This window comes from Coregonus clupeaformis, chromosome 8, assembly GCF_020615455.1.
Source record: "Coregonus clupeaformis isolate EN_2021a chromosome 8, ASM2061545v1, whole genome shotgun sequence".
NCBI classification, from domain to species: Eukaryota; Metazoa; Chordata; class Actinopteri; order Salmoniformes; family Salmonidae; genus Coregonus; species Coregonus clupeaformis.
In genome coordinates, this window is record NC_059199.1 from 53,375,149 (window position 1) to 53,401,305 (window position 26,157).

Genomic DNA, 26,157 nt, shown 5'->3' on the forward strand with positions numbered 1-26,157 from the left:
GTAGGCCGAGACAGACTTGTGATTCTCACATACACACACACACACACACTGCCTCTTTGTTAAACGCTCAAGGACATGTGTTCTGCTACAAAGATGTCTGAGGTTGCTGACTCTCTGGACAAGTTGCAAAACAACTAGACACCTGGCAACAGTGAAGCGCCAAGGGGCTGGGACCAGCCTGTGCGCCAACGATAGGCTGAGTAAGTCTAAACCACGCTCAGTCTCTACTCTGATAGGCCAGCAGGGAGCGGGAACTATCTCTGTCAGAGTATTTAAAGAAGAACTTATAACAATAGACCAGTTCTCTGTCTGCCCTGCGTGGTTTTTCAGTGGACCCGTATATGCGAACATCATATTTACCATTGAAGTGTTTTGCATTAATTAAAATACTAGTCTATTTTAGAAGACGTGTATTGACCTCTTTTGTTCCCAATACCAGATTTGAATTGACGCAACTTATCAGGCGGTTAAACAAAGAGGCAGTATGTGTGCGTGTGAGACACAAGTCTTATCTCAGCCTACCCCCTAACGGTTCCCCACATTAATCACAGCTTGTTATATTAAACAATCTATATCAGTACAGTACAAACCTATTATGTTTAATCATTAATGCTTTCTTATTAAGCTAACAGCACATCTAAAATATAAGAGAATAATTTCCCACAGTAGTGAGTGGGAACACCAATGGAATGCTTCACACTTATACATCTGGGGAAATATCTGGCTCATTATAATATCTCTGACTAGACTGCCTCCAAGATAGCCAACTTTTTGTTTTCAACGTAATATACTCACATTCGCATACGCCGTTTCATGATTACTGCCATCTTTCTGACTGGGATTACTCCACCTGCACACTAGCGCACTGGACAGACTGCAGTATTGAGCAAACATGCTCCAGGAACTCTGAGCATGTGGACAGCTGAACAAGCCAACCAGCACTTCCCCTGGCTAGCTGGGGTCATGACGTCAATGCATGAATATAAAATGTTAATATCTTCAGCTGTGATTGATGTTTAAAAAAAAGGTGATGATTAAAGTGTCTTATTCGGAATGTTCAAATTTGAATTATCTTTGGGGCCTTCAATGGGAATTGTCTTTCTCGGCCGTGATTCAGTTAAACTGCAGTACCGAAGCAATACTGTAGGTGCAGTCAAAAGTGTGCTTCCAGACCGGAACCAGTGTTGCCAACTTAGCGACTTTGTCGCTATATTTAGCGAGTTTTCAGACCCATCTAGCGACACATTTTCAAAAAAGAGACTAGCGACAAATCTAGCAACCTTTTCTGGTGTTATTGGAGACTCTGATGTGAAAGCACGTATCGTTCTTACTCTTCTCAACGAGCAGCGGGTGCTGCCGTGCCGTGCCGTGCCGTGGGCCCCACCCCCGTCCCAAAACACTCACAGGCGGCCCAGTCCTCGCGCAGCAGTCCCTCCCAGCTGCAGTCAGAGCAGGAGATGTTCACCGCTCTGCGTCCAGACTGCAAATGAACCGCTGGCTGATCCTGCCCTGGCCCTAAATTTTTCCATGAATTGTCTTTGAGGCAGATTTTTTTCCTTCACTCACAGCCTAAGTTTTTAACGTTTTATATTCATACTATTACATGGACACACAGAAGGAAAAACTATGGGGTAAGGGAGGGGTAGAAGGATTACTTTATCCCACAACTGTTTGTGGCTAGACAAGCTAGCTAGTTTGTTGAGTGACTTGGTAATCTAGCCAGCTAACGTTAACCTAGCGGCTGTGCACATAAGTTAACTTAAAAAAAAAAAAAAATTCGCTAGCTAACGTTTCCACTCGATAGACTGCGTAAAGTTAGCAGTGCGGATAAGATTAGGTTTAAAATCTGATTTTAAGAAGAGAAATTGTGGAACTGTTTCTCTTTCCAAATAGCCTACCTGTCTATGAAACTGGAGGTGTTTGGTGTGGAGAGGAAGTCTGAGAGTTGGACTTTCTAAGTCTGTGTTTACTGTTTTCTGTTTCTCTTTCCAAATAGCCTACCTGTCTATGAAACTGGAGGTGTTTGGTGTGGAGAGGATGGTGGACTCAGTGGAGGACATCCTAGCCACTTGGTAGTGAGGGGATTCTATTAATATCGCCCGGGCGCCTATGTAGACGTGTTTTGCACCAGCAAAAAATGTATTGCATTCTATTTGGAACGGGGCTGCCTCCCGGGCGTGGTGCCTGCCGGGTTTAAACCAGCTGCCCAACTCTGGCCGACTGCGAAGTTGGCTCAAAACAAAAGTGACCTAGGTTAAGCACATGGAGTAATGAGTAGGATTCTGTGTTTTCACATGCAACAATGATTGCTTTTGATAAAAACACTATCTGCTTTCACAAAGAAAACTAGTTAGAAAATTTGAACATACAGTACCAGTCAAAAGTTTGGACACACCTACTCATTCCAGGGTTTTTCTTTATTTTTACTATTTTCTACATTGTAGAATAGTAGTGAAGACATCAAAACTATGAAATAACACATATGGAATCATGTAGTAACCAAAAAAGTGTTTTATATTTGAGATTATTCAAAGTAGCCACCCTTTGCTTGATGACAGCTTTGCACACTCTTGGCATTCTCTCAACCAGCTTCATGAGATAGTCACCTGGAATGTATTTCAATGAACAGGTGTGCCTTGTTAAAAGTTAATTTGTGGAATTTATTTCCTTCTTAATGCGTTTGAGCCAATCAGTTGTGTTGTGACAAGGTAGGGGTGGTATACATAATTATTATTATTATATTATTATACAGAAGATAGCCCTATTTGGTAAAAAACCAAGTCCATATTATGTCAAGAACAGCTCAAATAAGCAAAGAGAAACGACAGTCCATCATTACTTGAAGACAAGAAGGTCAGTCAATCCGGAAAATTTCAAGAAATGTTAACGTTTCTTCAAGTGCAGTCACAAAAAACGTCAAGCGCTATGATGAAACTGGCTCTCATGAGCACCACCACAGGAAAGGAAGATCCAGAGTTACCTCTGCTGCAGAGGATAAATTCATTAGAGTTAACTGCACCTCAGATTGCAGCCCAAATAACCGCCGTGTCTTTGTGAGACGCAGAGTAGGTGAACAGATGATCTCTGCATGTGTGGTTCCCACAGTGAAGCATGGAGGAGGAGGTGTGATGGTGTGGGGGTGCTTTGCTGGTGACACTGTCCGTGATTTATTTAGAATTCAAGGCACACTTAACCAGCATGGCTACCACAGCATTCTGCAGCGATACGCCATCCCATCTGGTTTGCGCTTAGTGGGACTATCATTTGTTTTTCAACAGGACAATGACCCAAAACACACCTCCAGGCTGTGTAAGGGCTATTTTACCAAGGAGAGTGATGGAGTGCTGCATCAGATGACCTGGCCTCCACAATCACCCGACCTCAACCTAATTGAGATGGTTTGGGATGCGTTGGACTGCAGAGTGAAGGAAAAGCAGCCAACAAGTGCTCAGCATATGTGGGAACTCCTTCAAGACTGTTGAAAAATCAATCCAGGTGAAGCTGGTTGAGAGAATGCCAAGAGTGTGCAAAGCTGTCATCAAGGCAAAGGGTGGCTACTTTGAATAATCAAAAATGTTTAACAGTTTTTTGGTTACTACATGATTCCATATGTGTTATTTCATAGTTTTGATGTCTTCACTATTATTCTACAATGTAGAAAATAGTTTTTAAAAAATAAAGAAAAACCCTTGAATGAGAAGGTGTTTCCAAACTTTTGACTGGTACTGTATGTTTTTATTGAAAATAGATTTTGTATCTTTCTGAATGATGCACCATGCTACCTTGTTGACAACATGACCAAGCAGCACAGATTACTGTTCGATTTGAGAAGGGCGCTCCTCCCTCACCGCTTTTGCCCATTCACGTCACGGGCCATAGCCGGGTGCACTGCGGCTCAGGTTAATAGACCTCCCTCAGCGTTGGCACTGCTACTACACTACACTATTAGCAGTGATCCCCTATTTACATGTTTGGGTGTATGTGTGTGAAATGTGAGGGAGGATAAGCCTGTGTTTGAGAAGAGGCATCTGGTGGGTTAGGAGGACATGCAGATGCACTCCAATTTCCTGGACAGAAAGGTGACATATTAAGTCTTTCCCTACACCTTACCAATTACCCCCTACTATAACCCAGGCCTAGCCCCTTACTCTCAAACCACTAACCCCTAAGTTTCCAACATGACCTGGCTTTTGTATTTGTGTGTGTGTGTGTGTTACATATGTTGTTGCAGGAGGAGGAGACAGTTCCCAGAGTACACCTGAGGTTATCGATCTACATCTGTATCAAGTCTTGGTTGTTGTGATTGCTGTTGTGTTAAATAGTAAATATCATCCAACTGTCTCCCGAGGTGCACATATAGAGCAAGCTAGAGCACAGTCCTCTTAGTCCTTAATAATTTACTTGCAGACAACATTTCTTTCATGTTTCCAGTGGTTGTGGGTTGTGTGGTGGTGCATTGTGCCTGCATCAAACTTTTTGCATTCAGGCAAAAGTAATTAATTGTCAATGGAGCAGTCCACAACTTTATGGTGCGTTCTGTGTACCATATGCATTCAATATTTTCAGTTTGTGCGTTGTTTTACCATGCGGTGGTACAAACAGAAGTACACACAGACTCCACCTAGCTAGCTTTTAGTTAGTGTTGAAGCGAATGACTTGGGCGTTAAGTAGGGAAAAGGCAGGCTAGACATCCGGAAAAACAAAACTCATTTGCATCTGGTGGACATCAGGCGTCAGGCTGGCCTCCAGTGCTAGTGTGCATGTACTAATGTGCTCCTGAAACGGGAACCAGCAAGATGTCACCCCCACGAAACGTCGTGTGCGACAGAGAGTAGATTATATTGAAAACAATGGTTGGACATATTGGAGGCAGTTTCTAGTTCTTATTATAGCTAAGTGGGACAGGTGCTCCACTCTGTCAGAAGGCAAAGTCGGCTCGACTTAAAACAAAAGTTACGTAATTAAGCACATGTAGTAATGAGTAGGATTCTGTGGTTTCACATGCAAACGCGATTGCTTTTGATAGAAACGTGTTATCTGCCATCCCAATGAATGGTAGTTTGAAAATTCAAAATTCTATTTTATGGAAGGGATGTATGTTTCTGGATGATGCACCATGCAACCTTGTTGACAACATGACCGAGAGGCGCAAATTACTGTGTGATTTGAGAAGGGCGCTCCACCCTCCCCGCTTTCGCCCGATGACGTGACGGGATATACCCCGGTGTACCCCGGGCCAGATTAATCGAGCCCCCTCAATAACTCTGAGCGCAATATCAATACCCGTGGGCGGGTCTTCTTAATTCTTACATCTCAAACTTTTCACAAAGCGCAGAAACAGGACTCGACTCGAGGGTCTAGTGTATTGCTCCCCTTTGCGATAAAATGAGCTCATCATAAACCGGAGCAGAAAGAACAAAGTTGAATGCAGTCAAGTTTGTGTTGCCTCTATTCCGCGTCAGTAGGCTAGTTCCCTTCGCTGCAAAATGAGTTTGACAAGTCATCAGGGAAGTGACGGAATTGCAGAAGTTTTTTCCTTCGCGTTTTCTACAGCCCTACTGTAACACCTCAAATAAAACACCTACATTTATACACCGACTCGACGTGCCATATAAAGGTAGGCGACCAACGCTATTGTAGTAGGCTAAATATATCCCAATCGTGTTGTGTATTGACATTGCTTAGCAAAGTCAAAGTCAACTCAAGGTAGTTATGTATGTGACCCAGTATCAGTGGTTATAGGGACACATATAACACAATAACGCTATACTACCTGTGTGTGTGTGTGTGTTCTGTGTCCTGTTCGAATCATGTGTTTCTCATGTGTCACCTTTGTATATGTAACATAGTATGAATATTCCGCGAAGGGACAACAAGGATACTCCAGTGATTCCACCCAGACCCAGTAGTGAGGTAGGACACTGATTTAATACACACGCTAGAGCTGGGACCATAAACCGAAAAGTATCGACCCTACCGATCACTTATAGCAGGCATTTTCCTGATCTCGTTCATTACGATAAGTAGCCTATACTAGAGAAATGTGAAGTTAGAAAATGAAATGTTTGTTAATATGGTTGATTGGGACAATTGATGTCTACAACCAGTTTGTAAAAACTGTTATGTACAGTAATGTTATAAACTTATCGTTTTATTTATCGTTATCGCATAAATTCAGGATTTCTGTCCATATTGCCCCCCCATTGAATCCAGTGAGCTCATGTTATGTGTGTATGTGGTTGTGTGAATACTGATACAAAAGTGTCCTATTGAATGGACGAATAGTGTTTCTTTGTTAGTTGTTTTTGTTTTTCATCAATTCATTCATTTGGTCCATGATATTGATGTGTTCTCTCTGTCCACAGGAGATGAGCAACACAACCACACACAGCTTGAACAAGGACAATGATACTAGCGGTAACTCACAGGTATAAGAGAGACTTACAATGCTGTAGTCACACACACACACACACACACACACACACACACACACACACACACACACACACACACACACACACAGCTTTGTCTTACTATACTTGTGAGGACTTTTTGGGGACCAACAATTGATTCCTATTCAAAATCCTATTTTCCCTAACCCTAAACCTAACCACTGACCCTTAACCCTAAGCCTAAAATAGCATTTTTTACAAGTGGGGACTGGCAAAATGTCCTCACTTCTCTGAATTTCAGTTGGTTTACTATTCTTGTGAGGACTTCTGATACTCACAAGTATAGTAAAACGTGTACACACACACTGTCATCACCATACGTGCTCACACATCCCTAGCTGCTTTTAGCAACGCAGGTGTATTTACATACACTAGCGTTGCTTTCAATTGTATTGGGTTGCACAAAAACAGTCCGCGTTAAGGCAGAAGTTAAATACAATTCCATTTCAACTTACTGTGCCAGTGGGCAGGACACTTGTTATTATGACGGGGGTAATTTGAGACAAAATATCTTAAGGATCGCATTATTAAACAGACTTTCCAAACATGGGTGTCTTGTAGACCAACTTCCTCTCTGCTTACCTCATGTCAAAATAAAAGTCCTGCACATGCGTCATAAGTGGACAAAAAAGGAATAACATGTGGGACTTTTATTTGGACATGCGGTATGCAAAGAGGAAGTGGGTCTACAACACACCCACGTTTTGGAAGTCTGTTAAATAATACCATCCTTTAGATATTTTGTCTCAAATTCCCCCCATCATAATGACCAACCTTCCTGCCCACCGGCACAGTAAGTTGAAATGGAATTCCAGCTAATACATCCCCATTGTATTGTCTGTAAACACAACACCAACAAAACGTTTGTGTTGTTTTTACATACGATGCAATTGACTGTTAACCATTATCAACTGATTGTTTTGAGTAGAATAACAATGATGTCAAGAGTGAGCTGCTCCCCAAAAACAAGGTTATAAAAGGCTACAACTAAGCACGCTCTCCCTGCCCATTGTAAGTAGATTTTGTGATGAGTTGTGTTTTTGTTTGTTTGTTTCACACAGAGGACTGGGGTGATGGGAGTCATGCAGAAAGTTAATCCGTTCAAAACCACAACACAGGTTACTACATCAGTAATGTTAAATAGATTACTATTTTCATTTCCTGGTCCCAGATCAGTTTGTTCTGCTTTGCAAACTCCTAAGGTCATTGTCACCAACGACCGTAGAAGTTGGCAAGGCATAGAAATATAATCTATTTCTATTTGGCAAGGCAGGATAAACTGATCTGGGACCAGGGCCTGTATTCAAAAAGTGTCTCACAGTAGGAGTGCTGATCTAGGATCAGTTTTGCCTTTCAGATCATAATGAGTAAGATAGGGAGAGTGTCATCCTATATCAGCACTCCTACTCTGAGACGCTTTATAAATACAGGCCCAGGCTACTATTTTTAGTGGAAACAAACACCAAAGATCCTCATTGATCCTTCTCTTCCACCCAGACCTCCTCTACAGCCAGTACAGCTACAGATCCAGTGTCAGAGAAGACTGTGGATAGAAATGTCCCTGACACGAAACAGGTAGATTTCTGCTCTGCATACTCTGTATCTAAACTAATCCGACTTGTCAGACTTCTGTTCCTTTTCGTTATTAATAAAAAAATAAGATATGTGTGATATAATTGAGGGAACCATGATGCTTGTATGTGTTGCAGAACCCGGGTATGTTTAAAGGAGTAACACAGAAAGTCAACCCATTCAAGTCCTCTACACAGGTATTACCTATAATCCACTTCATCATACTATGTTGTTCAACACTATGTTCTTTATATTTAGTACCCATTTGTGTGTGTTTGTGTTTTTAGGTGAGAAAAGAGGACCCTCCAAAAGACACTGTGGATCAGGAAAAGCTACCAGAAGGCAAACAGGTAAACCTGTCTGTTCATCCTTGGATCTAAAGCATCATTATCCTTAGTATATTTACATTTTAGTCATTTAGCAGACGCTCTTATCCAGAGCGACTTACAGTTAGTGAGTGCATACATTTTCATACTGGCCCCCCGTGGGAATCGAACCCACAACCCTGGCGTTGCAAACGCCATGCTCTACCAACTGAGCTACAGAGTATAGGACTATATTAGTGTGTAGAGTAAAATTTTATTATTGCTGCTGTACTGAAAGTGTTTTGTGTGTCACGTGTGCACCTTTTAGGTCGTCCAGAACCCTGGAATGTTCACGGGAATGATGCAGAAAGTCAATCCTTTCAAATCTACAGCACAGACACAGGTAGTGAAGATGATGAGTTCACTAGTCACATTACAGTTGTCTCATGAAATACATTTGGTCACCCTGTATCATATTGCAAATACGTTTTATTTTTATTTTGGACTGATAATTAGAATAACATTACTAATGCAAAGCGGCAAATATTCAAATACCCTATTTTTCGCTCTCTTTCCTTATGTTTGAGGACACTCAGTCGATACACAGTGATCTGTCCTCCAGTGCTGGCAGTCTGGCTGAGAACAGCTCAACAGAAAGACAGGTACAACACATGTCAAAATAATGTCCTACCTGTAATCTATTGAAGACTATTCTGTGCATTTGGTATCTATTTGCTTGTGTTTCAGGTGAGAAAGGAGGACCCTTCAACAGACACTGTAGATCACCAAGTGACAGCGAAGCTACCTGAAGCCAAGCAGGTAAAGATGTTTATCAATGTACAGTATAATGAGTTGAATAACTTTAAGGGTTGATCATCCTGAAAGGGATTTGTGTGCCATGTGGTTTGATTTAGCAGAACCCTGGAATGTTCACGGGAATGATGCAGAAAGTCAACCCATTCAAATCTACTGCACAGACACAGGTACTTATAATGGTGATAATGATGATGATGGTGGTAGTGACAGTGATGATGATAATGCTGTATCATATTGCAATTACATAATTTGGGACTGATGGTTTTGGTTATGCAAAATACCTAGTTGTGCTAAATAAGCAAACTCCCTCTTTTCCTGATTTCTCCCTTTGTCCTCTTTTTCAGGATACTCTGTCCATACACAGCAATCTGGCCTCCAGTGCTGACAGTTTGGCTTCCACAGGAAAACAGGTACAATACAACATCTCTACAAAAAAACTAAAATACTAAATATATATATATATATATATATATATATATATATATATATATATATATATATATATATATATATAGTACCAGTCAAGAGTTTGGACACACCTACTCACCTTACGGGCCCTTCCCAACAATGTAGAGAGAAAGAACATAGAGAATTAATAGAAAAAGTAAAACGCATAATAATAAAAGTAATAATAGATACCCAAAGAGTAAAGATAACTTGGCTATATACACAGGGTACCGAGTCAATGTGAAGGGGTACATGGTAATTGAGGTAGATACTGTATGTACATACAGTTGAAGTTGGAAGTTTACACATACTTAGGTTGGAGTCATTAAAACTTGTTTTTCAACCACTCCACAAATTTCTTGTTAACAAACTATAGTTTTGGCAAGTCGGTTTGGACATCTGCTTTGTGCATGACACAAGTAATTTTTCCAACAATTGTTTACAGACAGATTATTTCACTTATAATTCACTTTATCACAATTCCAGTGGGTCAGAAGTTTACATACACTAAGTTGACTGTGCCTTTTTAAACAGCTTGTAAAATTACAGAAAATTATGTCATGGCTTTAGAATCTTCTGATAGGCTAATGGACATAATTTGAGTCAATGGGAGTTGTACCTGTGGATGTATTTCAAGACCTTCCTTCAAACTCAGTGCCTCTTTGCTTGATATCATGGGAAAATCAAAAGAAATCACCCAAGACCTCAGAAAAACAATTGTAGACCTCCACAAGTCTGGTTCATCCTTGGGAGCAATTTCCAAACGCCTGAAGGTACCACGTTCATCTGTACAAACAATAGTATGCAAGTATAAACACCATGGGACCACGCAGCCATCATACCGCTCAGGAAGGAGATGCGTTCTGTCTCCTAGAGATGAACATACTTTGGTGCGAAAAGTGCAAATCAATCCCAGAAGAACAGCAAAGGTCCTTGTGAAGATGCTGGAGGAAACGGGTACAAAAGTATCTATATCCACAGTAAAACGAGTCCTATATCGACATAACCTGAAAGGCCGCTTAGCAGGAAGAAGCCACTGCTCCAAAACCACCATAAACAAGCCAGACTACGGTTTGCAACTGCACATGGGGACAAAGATCGTACTTTTTGGAGAAATGTCCTCTGGTCTGATGAAACAAAGATAGAACTGTTTGGCCATAATGACCATTGTGTTGGAGGAAAAAGGGGGTGCTTGCAAGCCGAATAGCACCATCCCAACCGTGAAGCACGGGGGTGGCAGCATCATGCTGTGGGGGTGCTTTGCTGCTAGAGGGATTGGTGCACTTCACAAAATAGATGGCATCATGAGGAAGGAAAATTATGTGGATATATTGAAGCAACATCTCAAGACATCAGTCAGGAAGTTAAAGCTTGGTCGCAAATGGGTCTTCCAAATGGACAATGCAACCACAAGCACACTTCCAAAGTTGTGGCAAAATGGCTTAAGGACAACAAAGTCAAGGTATTGGAGTGGCCATCACAAAGCCCTGACCTCAATCCTATAGAAAATGTGTGGGCAGAACTGAAAAAGCGTGTGCGAGCAAGGAGGCCTACAAACCTGACTCAGTTACACCAGCTCTGTCAGGAGGAATGGGCCAAAATTCACCCAACTTATTCTGGCAAGCTTGTGGAAGGCTACCTGACACGTTTGACCCAAGTTAAACAATTTAAAGGCAAAGCTACCAAATACTAATTGAGTGTATGTAATCTTCTGACCCACTGGGAATGTGATGAAAGAAATAAAAGCTGAAATAAATGGTTAAGAGCGTTGTGCCAGTAACCGAAAGGTCGCTGGTTCTAATCCCCGAGCCGACTAGGTGAAAAATCTGCCGATGTGCCCTTGAGCAAGGCACTTAACCCTAATTGCTCCTGTAAGTCGCTCTGGATAAGAGCGTCTGCTAAATGACTAAAATGTAATGTAAAAAATGTATTATTCTGACATGTCACATTCTTAAACTAAAGTGGTGATCCTAACTGACCTAAGAAAGGGAATTTTTACTAGGATTAAATGTCTGGAATTGTGAAAAACTGAGTTTAAATGTATTTGTTTAAGGTGTATGTAAACTTCTGACTTCAACTGTGTAACTAGGAATAAAGTGACAGTAAATACTAGCAGCAGCATATGTGATGAGTCAAAAAGTTAGTATATAGCATCTACACCTATCCATGAAATGTCCCACCTGTAAACTGCACAGGTACAAGGTTACCAGAACACCAGGCTTTCCTATTTACATTTGGTATCCATTTGTGTGTATTTTAGGTGAGAAAGGAAGACGTTCCAACGGACACTGTGGATCACCACGTCACAGCAAAGCTACCAGAAAGCAAACCGGTAAACCTGTTCATGAGGCATAAATAAGCAATACTGATGAAGATGTTTTTTTTTGCTGTCATACAGAAGATTTGTTTGCCTTGTGTTTTGCAGCAGCAGAATCCTGGAATGTTTATGGGAATGATGCAAAAAGTCAACCCTTTCAAATCTACAACACCGAATCAGGTAGTCATGATATGATGATCAACCTGTATCATATTGCAAAGTTATGCTAAATATGAAATCTACTATTTTCTCTCCTTTCTTTTCAGGACACCCAGTCCATACACAGTGATTTGTCCTCCAGTGCTGGCAGTCTGGCTGAGAATAACAGTTTTGCAGGCAAAGAGGTAAACCCGTTTATCCTTGGTGCTGAGGCATACATCTTCTTAGTATAGAAATACAACAGTGCTGGTAGAGGAACATTTTTATTATCACTACTAAGTGATTTCTGTGTTCACCTGGTTTTTCAGAACCCTGGGATGTTCAAGGGAATGATGCAGAAAGTCAACCCATTCAAATCTACAACACAAACCCAGGTAGTCTACTCACCCTTGTTGTACTGCATCTACAACACAAACCCAGGTAGTCTACTCACCCTTGTTGTACTGCGTCTACAACACAAACCCAGGTAGTCTACTTACCCTTGTTGTACTGCATCTACAACACAAACCCAGGTAGTCTACTGACCCTTGTTGTACTGCGTCTACAACACAAACCCAGGTAGTCTACTGACCCTTGTTGTACTGCGTCTACAACACAAACCCAGGTAGTCTACTCACCCTTGTTGTACTGCGTCTACAACACAAACCCAGGTAGTCTACTCACCCTTGTTGTACTGCGTCTACAACACAAACCCAGGTAGTCTACTCACCCTTGTTGTACTGCGTCTACAACACAAACCCTGGTAGTCTACACACCCTTGTTGTACTGCGTCTACAACACAAACCCAGGTAGTCTACTGACCCTTGTTGTACTGCATCTACAACACAAACCCAGGTAGTCTACTTTCCCTTGTTGTACTGCATCTACAACACAAACCCAGGTAGTCTACTCACCCTTGTTGTACTGCGTCTACAACACAAACCCAGGTAGTCTACTCACCCTTGTTGTACTGCATCTACAACACAAACCCAGGTAGTCTACTCACCCTTGTTGTACTGCATCTACAACACAAACCCAGGTAGTCTACTCACCCTTGTTGTACTGCATCTACAACACAAACCCAGGTAGTCTACTGACCCTTGTTGTACTGCAAAGGAAGCTCCAATAGTTTAGACTAGTGTTTCCCAAACCTGTCCTGGAGTAACCCCAGCCAGTCCAGTTATTTGATATATTCCAGAACTAGCACTGCTGATCCAACTAATGAAGGGTTTGATGATTAAGAGGCCGTTTGAATCAGCTGTGCTAGTTCTGGAATAAATCAAAGACGTGGACTGGCTGGGGGTACTCGAGGAGAGGTTTGTGAAACACTGGTTTAGACTGACTGGTAGAATGTCACTATATGCAAAATGGCAAATATTTAATTGGTAGAGCATGGCGCTTGTAACGCCAGGGTAGTGGGTTCGATCCCCGGGACCACCCATACGTAAAAATGTATGCGCACATGACTGTAAGTCGCTTTGGATAAAAGCGTCTGCTAAATGGTATATTATTATTATTATTATTATTATTATTTAAATACTCCCCCTCTCTTCCTCTCACTCCCTTCCTCCCTCTCCCTTCATTTCAGGAGACTCAGCCGTTACACAGTGATTCATCCTCCAGTTCTGACAGTCTGAATGACACCAACGTCTTACCCCCTACAGAGAATCAGGTACAACAACACGTCTATGATGTCCCAACTGCAAAATCAAATGCAGGTGTATATTTCACGTACAGGGTTAGCCAAAATGACAACTTACTCCATGACTTGTTACAGAGCGTGTGGTACACAGACAATGACGCAATGTTTTCAGTGAAAAGTGAACCTCCACAAGAAAATAAGAAAAGGACTGGGGTATGTAACTTAAAAAAAAAACATACTATTATGACTATTATATTATACAATTCATCAAATGTATTTTAAAAAGTCATTTTACATCAGCAGTTGTCACAAAGTACCACACTATAATACTATCATCTTATTTAAGTACATCATCTACATAGGGCCTCTTCACAGGGTGTGTTGTTATGTTTCTGTCTGTTTGTCTCTCTGGTAGACATTCCGAATCCGAAGGATTCTCCCTGGTACCCTGTTTGGCTACGGAGCTACAGTAACCATATTTTCACTCTTCCTTTTGGTCTTAGTCATGCCTGTCTTTTTTACTCTAGGTGTTCTTTCTTAATGTTCATATGAATAATAATAATGTTCTTTCTTAATGTTCATATGAATAATAATAATATTACAATTTAATAATATCTTCACTTATATTCATCTTTATTTTCATACAGAATACTGATGCTCAGCCCACAGCCCAGGTGGGCATAGTGGAGGTCCAGAAACTGGAGATGGCTGCAGTGCCAGTACCTAGTGAAGGAAACCCACTGGACAGTGAGGATGTATGTATCACATGTACTATGTTGCATTATGATACTTCATAATTTACTATGACACTGGACGGTGGTTATTGAACATGTATGCCTTAAATCGCAATATAACCTTACAACATATTACTCAGTATGACACTATACCTTGTTTGTGCATTCATACTGCATTATGTGTATGTGACTAATAGTATTTTATTCTCAGAATGAGGAAGGCCTTATGGATTGGTGGAAAACAGTAGAGGGTATGTTTGGCATAAAGCACTATTTTTCACCAGTGTGTATGTGTGTTCTCCTGTCGTTGTTTACAGTAACTACAGGTTATATCTCTGCTCCCCCTAGGTTGGGAAACGTGGAATGAGTCCAACACCTTTGAAGCGGATGAAGGAGAGATGTAAGTATTTACCCATTGGTTATGTCGTTTTAAGATAAATTGTCAATGTGAGATTTCAGGCAATGTGTATTACACGTCTTTAGGGAACCCAACTGAACTTCATAACACCGAGAAATGATATTTATAGTGTAAGATCAGGCTTACTTCTCCAGGATTCTTACTTCTCCTTCCCTTTTTCCATCACTCTCTTTCTCCTCCTTCCCCTCTCTCTCAGGGCAGTGGAGGCGGTGGCGGACCGTGTCTTCATGGCGGCCCGTCTGTTCGTGCGCCTCTTCAACCAGCGCGGTGCCTCCTTACAGCAACGCATCCTGGAGCTCCTATCATTGGCTGACGCCGCCGACAGCTTCCACAAGAGGACTGTGAAGGCCAGCGTGGGGGGTGGAGTCGCCAGCGTTGCCGGGAGCATCACCACTATCACCGGCCTCATCTTGGCGCCGTTCACCATGGGAACGTCGCTCATCGTCACGGCAGTGGGCATCGGCGTCGCGACGGCGGGGGGGGTAGCGTCAGCTTCTGCGAATATTACCGATACGGTGCACTCCAAGACAGACAGGAAGAAGGTGGAGAAGATGATTCAGGATTACCAGGAGGAGATGAAGGATATCAAGGAGTGTCTGGACTTTTTGCAGGTGGGTGTAGGGTGGAGTTGCCCTTAGATCAGGGGTCGGCAACATGCGGCCCACATGCCAAAACTGGCCCGCTAGTGATTTCTTTTGGCCCCCCAAATGTTGGTAGTCTGCCAGTCTGCCTGCCTTTCTTTATAATTTTGTTTTTAAGTAAAAAAAAGACTGTAAAATCACCAGGAATTCAGCAAAAAATGAGTTTAGTTTAGGAAATCTGTTCCCATGTATTCCCACAAATAAAAAAGAAACGTGATCGTGTCTCAATGTAATCAAGGTATGACTTGACCAAGGAATGTCTTGACCTTTGACTTTATATCATGTTGTTGCTTCTTTTCTTACTCTCCCTTTTATTTCTCCCTTGCGCTCTCTCTTTCTCCATCTCTCTCCATCCACCCCAGGTCGGTATGGAGACCCTGGAGGAGTGGGACTTTGACCAGTACGTGGACAGCATCTCTAAGAAATACCTCAACCAGAATGTCAAACACGTGATGAAGGAAGGTGGCCGGGCCGGCAAGGCATTACTAATCAACACAGAAAGTCTGATCAACACCGTGCAGGTTCTCAACGTGGCAGGCGGCGCGGCCAAGGCCGCCCAGGTACATGATGATGATGATGATAGTACATTATTTGTTAGGGACAGATTAGGGACGTGAACGTTTAAACGTTCAAATATTTAAACTAAATTGGGATACTTAACATTAAGAAAAAAAGATTTTTTCGCCCCACAAAATTAAAATCACAGTGCAGTTATCACAAAACATATTATTTTCTGTGTTATAGCCTAACTAGACGATAAGCTATAAAGGCCTGGGGAAAGTTGCATAATTTAAATAAAACCAGAGAGGAAGAGGCAAACTGTAGGCTACTTTGGTGAATTTGCGAGGCATACAAGACGTTGCTAGATACAGATTACCTTGCCAGAAGATACTGACCCTACCGTTACGCTTGTTTACACTGATCTGCACTGGGGTGAGAACGCAATCATGGTTATATTAAGACACCGTGGAGCCGATGCGAGATATGGGTCAAAAAACGTCAATGCAGGGATGGTATATGTCACTGTACTGCAAATTGTACCTTTATCCATACTGCTCCATCGAGAAGATTGAAATACTGCTAGTTTTCCTGGGAAACTGACCTTTTCGTTCTCATGCTAGATAGCAGTAGCCACAGCAGCCATTATGGAATGCACGTCGTATTGAACAACAAAGGAGCTGATTGGCTTCCTGCCATTCCAAAAAGGCTGTGGTGGCTACTGCTAGCTAGCATGAGGACGAAAAGGGCAGTTTTCTGGGAAAACTAGCAGTATTTAAATCTTCTTGATCCTAACGGAATCGAATTTTGCCATAGAAATGGGAGTCAACACCGGGAGTCGACGTGCAAGGAGTCAATTATTTTGGAGTCGAATCTCCACTACTACGTCGTTAACAGTTAAGCGACAGCTGTGAAGTCCTTTATGGCAATACTTTGATAAGTTAAATGAAAGGAAATGCAGACTTTGCAAGTGGAATTGAGGTACAGTAATGGTAGTACAGGTGCAATGCTTAACCATCTGAAACGGAAGCATCGTGAGACCCAAACCGTTCCTTGCGCAGCTGCATTGTGAATTCACATGGAATGTTAAGACATTTTCTTATCGTTTTAACGGAAAACAGATTTAAAAATATAGGTTTTAAACATTAAGAAAAATTCTCAATTTGTCACATCCCTAGGACAGATACAGTGGGGGAAAAAAGTATTTAGTCAGCCACCAATTGTGCAAGTTCTCCCACTTAAAAAGATGAGAGAGGCCTGTAATTTTCATCATAGGTACACGTCAACTATGACAGACAAAATGAGAAAAGAAAATCCAGAAAATCACATTGTAGGATTTTTTATGAATTTATTTGCAAATTATGGTGGAAAATAAGTATTTGGTCAATAACAAAAGTTTCTCAATACTTTGTTATATACCCTTTGTTGGCAATGACACAGGTCAAACGTTTTCTGTAAGTCTTCACAAGGTTTTCACACACTGTTGCTGGTATTTTGGCCCATTCCTCCATGCAGATCTCCTCTAGAGCAGTGATGTTTTGGGGCTGTCGCTGGGCAACACGGACTTTCAACTCCCTCCAAAGATTTTCTATGGGGTTGAGATCTGGAGACTGGCTAGGCCACTCCAGGACCTTGAAATGCTTCTTACGAAGCCACTCCTTCGTTGCCCGGGCGGTGTGTTTGGGATCATTGTCATGCTGAAAGACCCAGCCACGTTTCATCTTCAATGCCCTTGCTGATGGAAGGAGGTTTTCACTCAAAACCTCACGATACATGGCCCCATTCATTCTTTCCTTTACATGGATCAGTCGTCCTGGTCCCTTTGCAGAAAAACAGCCCCAAAGCATGATGTTTCCACCACCATGCTTCACAGTAGGTATGGTGTTCTTTGGATGCAACTCAGCATTCTTTGTCCTCCAAACACGACGAGTTTAGTTTTTACCAAAAAGTTATATTTTGGTTTCATCTGACCATATGACATTCTCCCAATCCTCTTCTGGATCATCCAAATGCACTCTAGCAAACTTCAGACGGGCCTGGACATGTACTGGCTTAAGCAGGGGGACACGTCTGGCACTGCAGGATTTTAGTCCCTGGCGGCGTAGTGTGTTACTGATGGTAGGCTTTGTTACTTTGGTCCCAGCTCTCTGCAGGTCATTTACTAGGTCCCCCCCGTGTGGTTCTGGGATTTTTGCTCACCGTTCTTGTGATCATTTTGACCCCACGGGGTGAGATCTTGTGTGGAGCCCCAGATCGAGGGAGATTATCAGTGGTCTTGTATGTCTTCCATTTCCTAATAATTGCTCCCACAGTTGATTTCTTCAAACCAAGCTGCTTACCTATTGCAGATTCAGTCTTCCCAGCCTGGTGCAGGTCTACAATTTTGTTTCTGGTGTCCTTTGATAGCTCTTTGGTCTTGGCCATAGTGGAGTTTGGAGTGTGACTGTTTGAGGTTGTGGACAGGTGTCTTTTATACTGATAACAAGTTCAAACAGGTGCCATTAATACAGGTAACGAGTGGAGGACAGAGGAGCCTCTTAAAGACGAAGTTACAGGTCTGTGAGAGGCAGAAATCTTGCTTGTTTGTAGGTGACCAAATACTAATTTTCCACCATCATTTGCAAATAAATTCATTAAAAATCCTACAATGTGATTTTCTGGAAAAAAAATTCCTCAATTTGTCTGTCATAGTTGACGTGTACCTATGATGAAAATTACAGGCCTCTCTCATCTTTTTAAGTGGGAGAACTTGCACAATTGGTGGCTGACTAAATACTTTTTTTCCCCACTGTACAATTAAAACATTTACACATTTAATCATCGACAGGCAGATGCATTGCACCATCATGCTTTAGCTGGTGCTAATTTGCAGCATCCGTCCCTAGATGGGGTTTAAAATAGGGAAAAGGAAATAACAAGAAAACAAATCACTGATCAAAACAAACAATATAAAATGGATCACAAATGGTTAAATTCTTGATGTTCTCCATGTGCTGATTTGCTTGTTCTTATTTTTAATTTATTTTTTTAGGTGATGAGTCTCACCACAGGAGTAATGTCAGGTCTCTTCCTGGCCCTGGATGTCTTCTTCCTGGCCAAGGACTCCATCGAGCTCAACAAGGGAGCCAAGACGGAGTTTGCTGGGAAGATCAGGGAAGTGTGTAAGGATCTGCAGAATGGACTGTTGGAGCTCAACCGCATCAAAGAGCAACTGCAGAAAACTATGGATGGGATTGAGGTGGAGGAAGAGGAGGAGGAGGTGTACGAGTCTGATTCAGAGAAACTGGCCCAGCTGGAAGAATGAGTGAAGGAAGAGAGGGAGTGAAGGAAGTTTGGGGTTGTGAAACCTAAAGCTTTTGACCAAATATTGAGACCAATTTGTTTTGTTACCTACTCCATTACATGCAATATACATATTATATGTCCTATGTTTCAGCCAGAAAAAGGTGCCTAGAATGTTTTGACGTGGCCAAACCTTGTCAAATTGCCATTTTATTTTTCAGTTGAGAATGTAGTGCCTTATTTAATATAACACTGATGGTGTCACTAGTCTTCCTATTTCTGTATTTAGCACATTTTTATGGGTGTTCAGTAGGGGAGACTTGGGTATGTTGAGCCATTCTTTACATTCAGCATCACTATGTCAAGGTAAATATAGCATTCTTTCTAACAAAGATATCTACATATATTTCAGGATGTCATGTATCCCTGGAAATAATCAGAATGAATGTAAACATAACGGTTTTGAAAACCATAGCTTGTCCAAAAACAACTTTTTAAAATACTTTTAACATAGGCTCAGGCCCTGGTTTAACCTCATATCCCAGTGATGATGCCTTGCATTACGCCTGGGAAGAAAACACTTCAATTGTGGCCTAGAGGGGGGTGAACCCAACTGAGAAAGGCATTTATCATCATTTGAATATGATTAATCCTACTTCTTCAAAAAACAAAACTTGTTATGCATAAAACTGACAATGTAATCATCATTTGTATGGGGTATATTGATTAGCCAATGGCTCAATTTGCCCCTTGCCAAATTGTACAATTTACCCCTTGCCAAATTGCACAATTTACCCCAAAGCCACCATTTTGACTATATTAGCCCACACAAGGATGCACTTTCATGTTAGATTTAAGACTTCATATTGTAGCTTATAAAGACCTCAAATGATGTATAAAATGATAAACTTTAGTTTAGGTACAAGCAGTGGTGTAAAGTACTTATGTAAAAATACTTTAAAGTACTACTCAAGTAGTTTTTTGGGGGTATCTGTACTTTACTTTACTAACTTTTACTTCACTACATTCCTAAAGAAAATGATGTACTTTCTACTTCATACATTTTACCCTGACACCCAAAAGCACTTGTTACATTTTGAATGCTTAGCAGGACAGGAAAATGGTCTAATTCACATATTTACTAACAGAACATCCCTGGTCATCCCTACTGCCTCTGATCTGGGGGACTCACTAAATACATGCTCTGTTTGTAAATGATGTCTGAGTTGGAGCATGCCCCTGGCTATCCGTCAATAAAAATAAAATAAAAACTAGAAATGTGGCCATCTGCTTTGCTTAATATAAGGAATTTAAAATTATTTATACTTTTACTTTTGATACTTAAGTACATTTTAGCAATTACATTTACTTTTGATACTTAAGTATATTTAAAACCAAATACTTTTAGACTTTTACTCAAGTAGTATTTTACTGGGTGACTTTTACTTGAGTCATTTTCTATTAAGGTATCTTTACTTTTACTCAAGTATGACAATTGGGTACTTTTTCCACCACTGGATACAAGCATGATGAAACCTATAACACAAATGACTTTGTGAAAATCTTTTTTTTGGACCTAACTTGTTTAACACTTTTTCCATGTGGGTTCTTCCGAAGACTCCAAAGTATTTGTCACATGATTAATTTTGTGTATGGTTTCCTAGAAACAAGGGGTTGCGCAACTAACCCTTCCACAACTTACCCCACTTCCCCCTACTGTGAAATATATAGGTTTTAAAACATGTAGTTGAATAGTAATATATTTTAAATAATGTATTTGTATTGTAATATTGTTGATTAAAATGTCAGACTTAGATGTTGCAGATTCAAGATGACATCTACATAGATTAAAAAATGAATATATACACTGAGTGTACAATATATGAAACACCTGCGCTTATGGGTGGTCCCAGGAATCAAACTCCCTACCCTGGCGTTACAACTGCGCTACCCAGGACCACTAGTATCAATGTCAACCCTGGAGCAATTAGAGATAAGCGCCTTGCTAAGTATACAGCAGAGATGTATACTTAGCAAAAGTATACAGCAGAGATGGACAACCAATTGACTGTATGTACTATCAGTCTTTGCGACAAAAGCAACTGCGGCAGGTAGCCTAGGGGTTAGGGTGCTGGGCCAGTAGCCAAAAGGTCTTTAGGTCGAATCCCTGACCTGGTGAATGTCACGAGAATTTTGTTATCTCAAATGGTTGAAGTCAACTACTTCTTAAGTCTTTGAATAATTCCCAAGAGGTTGTAAATCTCTTAGTTTAAATAAATTAAACAAAGACTCAATCCTGCAATGGTCAGCCTTTATTCATTGAGAGCGCTCTGAAAATCATAGAATGCACAACGTTTTTTATACCTCTACTACACCCCTAAGTGGGCCAATGAGAAAGCTCCTAGGCAATTGTCACATTTGTCACCACCCTTTAGGCAATTGTCACATTTCTCTGTAAGCTTGAAGAAGCAACCTAGTCGTCTTTTCCTGTGTCTATTTCACACTTATTAAAAAAAAATAATAATAGTCTGTTGCTGAGCAAATATGTATCTTATACAGACACCTAAGATGGGGACATGTTCTTCAGTGTCTAGTTTCACATCCTGTTTCCTGCTAGCATAGATATGAAAATAAGCCAAAGCCCTTGTTTTTCTTCTAACTAAGCTTAACACATTATCAGATTGTAGTTTTATGATTCTATTACATTCCTATAATTTTCAGGGTGTAATACTTTAGTCACATTAACAAATTCCTCTATCAGTGAAACATTTGTTCATGTGTATGGAAAGCCAAAAGTTTCAAATCGTCTTACCTGGAACACGTCTTAACACTTGTTATGGTCATTTTTCACTTGCTTTTTTCAAGTGTCAAAAGTCATTTTTACACGTATTCTTTACACCTGTCCAGTGTCCATTGACAGGTGATTAGAACGCTTTTTATGGTCATTTTGACACGTGTTCATTACACGTGTTCAGTGTGCATTTATAGGTGATTAGAACGCTTGTTACGGTCATTTTTATATGTGTTCATTACCCATGTTCAGTGTGCGTTTACAGGTGATTAGAACGCTTGTTATGGTAATTTTTATACATGTTCACTACACCTGTTCAGTGTGCATTTACAGGTGATATTAATGCTCTATCCCAGAGACTAGAGTCTCGCTCCAGAGACTGGGTGGGCCGACCCCCGGGGACTGGATCCCGGGGGCACCACTACATCCAGCCAGCTCCCTTCCCCCAGGGATATGGAGAGAGAGGGCAGAGGCTGACCCAGGCAGGGGGGCCTACCCCCGCCCACGGCCACCAGGGGGCACCAGTACATCCAGCCAGCTCCCTGCTCCAGAGAGATGAGGGGAGAGGGCTGAGGTCGACCAAGGAAGGGAGCCGTCCCCCAGAGAGGGGAGCCAACCCCCGCCCACAGCAACCAGGGGGCGCCAATACTTCCACCCAGCTCCCTTCCCTAGGGAGGTTGCCCGACCCCCGCCAGCAGCCACCACGGGGCGCCACTTCATCCAGCCATCTCCCTGCCCAAGGGATATGGGGGGAGAGGGCCGGAGAGGGGTGGGGCCAACTCAGGGAAGGGGGGCCGACCCCCGGAGAGGGTGCCCAATCTCTGCCCGCTGCCAAGGCTGCAATGGGGCGCCACTCCATCCAGCCAGCTCCCTGCACTAGGGAGATCAGCGGAGAGGGCCAGAGAGAGATGGGGCCTACCCAGGGAGAGGGGGGCCAACACCTGGAGAGGGGGCCGACCCCTGCCCACGGCCACCAGGGGGTGCCACTACATCCAGCCAGCTCCCTGCACCAGCGAGATGGGGAAGAGGGCCAGAGAGGGCTGGGGCCGACCCAGGGAGGGTGAGGTCGTCCCCCGCAGAGGGGGGCCGACCCCCTGCCCTCGACCACCAGGCAGCCAGTACATCACCCTGCTCTCTGCACCAGGAAGAGTGGGGGAGACGGCCAGAGAGGGATGGGCCAACCCAAGGAGGGGGTGCTTACCGCCGGATAGAGGACCCGACACCTGCCCCTGGCCACCATATTATCTCATAGAAGAAAACGTATAAGATCTCCTAAGCCCATCTTAACCTGACCTTATTTTCTGCGTTTTGTCATATTTCTACCAAATCAATGCAAATAGTCTGGGTAGCCATGATGTTCAGGAGTCTTATGGCTTGGGGGTAGAAGCTGTTAAGAAGCCTTTTGGACCTAGACTTGGCGCTCCGATACCGCCTGCTGTGCGGTAGCAGAGAGAACAGGCCATGACTAGGGTGGCTGGAGTCTTTGACAATTTTTAGGGCCTTCCTCTGACACCGCATGGTATAGAGGTCCTGGATGGCAGGGAGTTCACCCCCAGTGATGGACAGGACTTGGTGAATAGAGTGCATAACTGACTGAAACATCAGTCAAAAAAGACAAAGAAAGTGATTTAATCCCCATAGCCAGAAAGCCAGACATAAATTGTCTCTTTAAATTATCTTCATTAAATTCTTCAAGGTTCCTTGGACAATCTATGTGTTCTAAAGTATGAGGTCTAAAGTACCCCTGTTTTTCTGTCCCACAGAACTCCAACATAATCTCAAACATCAATTTGTCTAGGTAAACTACTCTATGAGCCATGGTGACATAGACTACCCACTCCAAACAGCTAAACAGGGTTGAAATACCTCAGGCTGCCATTCTGTTTGAACAATACGCTGAAAGGAAACACACTCCTCTTCTGTGACACTAACCATGTTTCTATCCACAGTTTTTATGCGAGTAAAGTCATATCATAATGGAAACAGGAAGTTTCTGTACAATTTTATAAATGCTGACAGATAATTTGTTCGTTCGACAGGGTGGGATCTTTTTGTGTCGGTCAAATTAATGATAAGAGAAAGGGTGGTGGAAATGCCTTTATGTGCAAATATTGATATAATAACCATCATTTCCAAGTAAACTTGGAGTCACGCGATGATAAGGGTTGTGCTCCTCCCACTATGACTCAGGAAACCATGCAGTTTATTAGGCTACAGATGAAATAAATTATGATGAACTTCACAGGGTGGTGAAAGTACATGGTAAAATCGATGATCTTTTCCAATAAATATTCTGTGTTTTATTCTGGTGACATGATGATCGATGCTTGACTGCGTTTGACAAATCAAAATATTCTCCCTCTTATGCATAAAAATCTCATCACGTAGACTAGGCTACCCACACAGTCTACCCGCACTGTATCTGCAAGCTCTTGGCTAGAGTGTATGTGCCAAGACCAGAGTAGGCAGGCGGCCACTTTTGTAATTTAACGCAACATTTTTGGTGAAAAAACTATCGGTAGAGTTGAAAATGCGATGAAACACATTTAATTTTTGCCTTTTACTCGGTAGGCCTACATGATAACTAAAGTGAAAAAGTACATTTTGTGTGCACTTCCTCATCACGCACTGACTTTTATCTGCAACAAGTCTGTTTGATGGAAACACCACTCGCTGGTGGGAAAATGTGCATATTTTCTTTATGCATGTTTTCAAATATTCGCATGAATATCTGTCGTCGATTGGATGTTACAGGAGGGGGTCGCAGTTCCGGAGCGACCCACTAGGTGTCGTCCTCCGAAAACCTTAGGCACCTCCTCACTCACAGTCTGGACTAATCACCATCCTATTGGTTTCACCTGTGTCTATCTGTTCACCTGTGTATTTATATCCTCACTTCCCTGTGTTCCCTTGCTCAGTTTTCTCTGCTAGTTTCTCTATGTCCAGCAGTACTACTCAGTGTCTGATCGGAGACCTATGAACAGGTACTTGAGAAGTGTTCTCCCTGTTTCGTTATTTGTTTCAGTCTTAGGTAGTATTTCGTATTTTGGCTGTCAGACGGTTTTTGGAGACTTATTTTTTCTGCCTTTCTTTTATCGTGATAAGTTTGTTATTTTGTATTTTGGCTTCGGGACCACCAGTAAAGATCCTTGTTTCACCATCTCTGCCTACTGCCTACTGTATATCCTGCTCCACACCTGGGTCACACCTCACCCCAACCCTTACAGAAAACTGAGCCAATATGGACCCAGCGGAGGCAGCACAGTATCGCAGCGCATTGGCAACACAGGGAGCTATGCTGAACCAACACGACCGCAGCCTGCAGCAGATCACCGAGAATATCCGGCAGCTGATGATGGCCGTGCAGAGCCGGGTGGACACCCGACCAGCCCCGGCACCCGGTGGAGTGGAAGCCGTGGCAACGGTGTCTCCAGTCTCGCCTGCGACATTGCAGGAACCCCGCCGGGCTGCAGGAAATTCCTCACCCAGTGTTCCCTGTTATTCAGCCTACAACCCTCCTCCTTCCTAACGGAGCAGGGCTGGGTGGCCTACATCACCACACTGTTGACGGGTCGGGCCCTTTCCTGGAATACCGCGGAGTGGGGGAGCCAATCTCCGGCGTGCTCCAACTCCTACCAATTCACCCGGGAGCTACGCAAGGTGTTCGACACCTCTCGGGTGGTGTCAGGGCATGAGGCCGGGAGGCGGCTCACGGCCTGTCGGCAGGGTGACCGCACGGTGGCGGACTACTCCATGGAGTTCCGGACCCGGGCTCGAGAGGCAGGATGGGAGGAGACCGCCCTGGTCGTCCTTTACACCCAGGGGCTATCAGAGGGGAAAAAGGACGAACTCTCTTTCAGGGAGCTGCCTGAGCGACTGGATGGCCTCGATGAACTCTTGGTGCGGGTAGACAATCGGCGTCGTGAGAGGGCGCATGAGAGAGGGATGACGCAAGGCATGCCTCCGCGTCTCCCTATCAACCCGGAGGCTTTCCGCCAATTCAGGGAGGAGACGCCTCAGGAGGAGGCTATGCAGCTGGGGGCGGCGTGCTTGTCCAGGATGGAGAGGCAGAGGCGTCTGCGCCAGGGACGTTGCTAGTACTGC

General features: G+C 42.8%; 1 protein-coding gene across 5 annotated transcripts; it reads left to right on the forward strand.

Annotated features, from left to right (window-relative positions):
* The first annotated feature begins 5,329 nt into the window (after nucleotides 1-5,329).
* On the forward strand, nucleotides 5,330-20,260 carry LOC121571343. 5 transcript variants are annotated; one of them, XM_045222075.1, is made up of 25 exons: nucleotides 5,330-5,617; nucleotides 5,850-5,913; nucleotides 6,366-6,428; nucleotides 7,514-7,570; nucleotides 7,950-8,027; nucleotides 8,162-8,221; nucleotides 8,312-8,374; nucleotides 8,658-8,732; nucleotides 8,917-8,991; nucleotides 9,077-9,148; nucleotides 9,244-9,312; nucleotides 9,490-9,555; nucleotides 11,853-11,924; nucleotides 12,018-12,089; nucleotides 12,176-12,253; nucleotides 12,377-12,442; nucleotides 13,636-13,719; nucleotides 13,825-13,902; nucleotides 14,105-14,158; nucleotides 14,337-14,444; nucleotides 14,635-14,674; nucleotides 14,772-14,823; nucleotides 15,038-15,452; nucleotides 15,845-16,042; nucleotides 19,012-20,260. In XM_045222075.1, the coding sequence occupies exons 2-25, from the start codon at nucleotides 5,851-5,853 to the stop codon at nucleotides 19,282-19,284; spliced, it is 2,331 nt and encodes a 776-aa protein (XP_045078010.1). In that variant the 5' UTR covers nucleotides 5,330-5,617; nucleotide 5,850; the 3' UTR covers nucleotides 19,285-20,260. The 5 variants fall into 5 exon arrangements, with proteins under 5 accessions (XP_045078010.1, XP_045078011.1, XP_045078012.1 ...); XM_045222076.1 differs by having other exon boundaries at nucleotides 9,247-9,312; XM_045222077.1 differs by having other exon boundaries at nucleotides 8,926-8,991.
* Nucleotides 20,261-26,157: the final 5,897 nt, after the last annotated feature.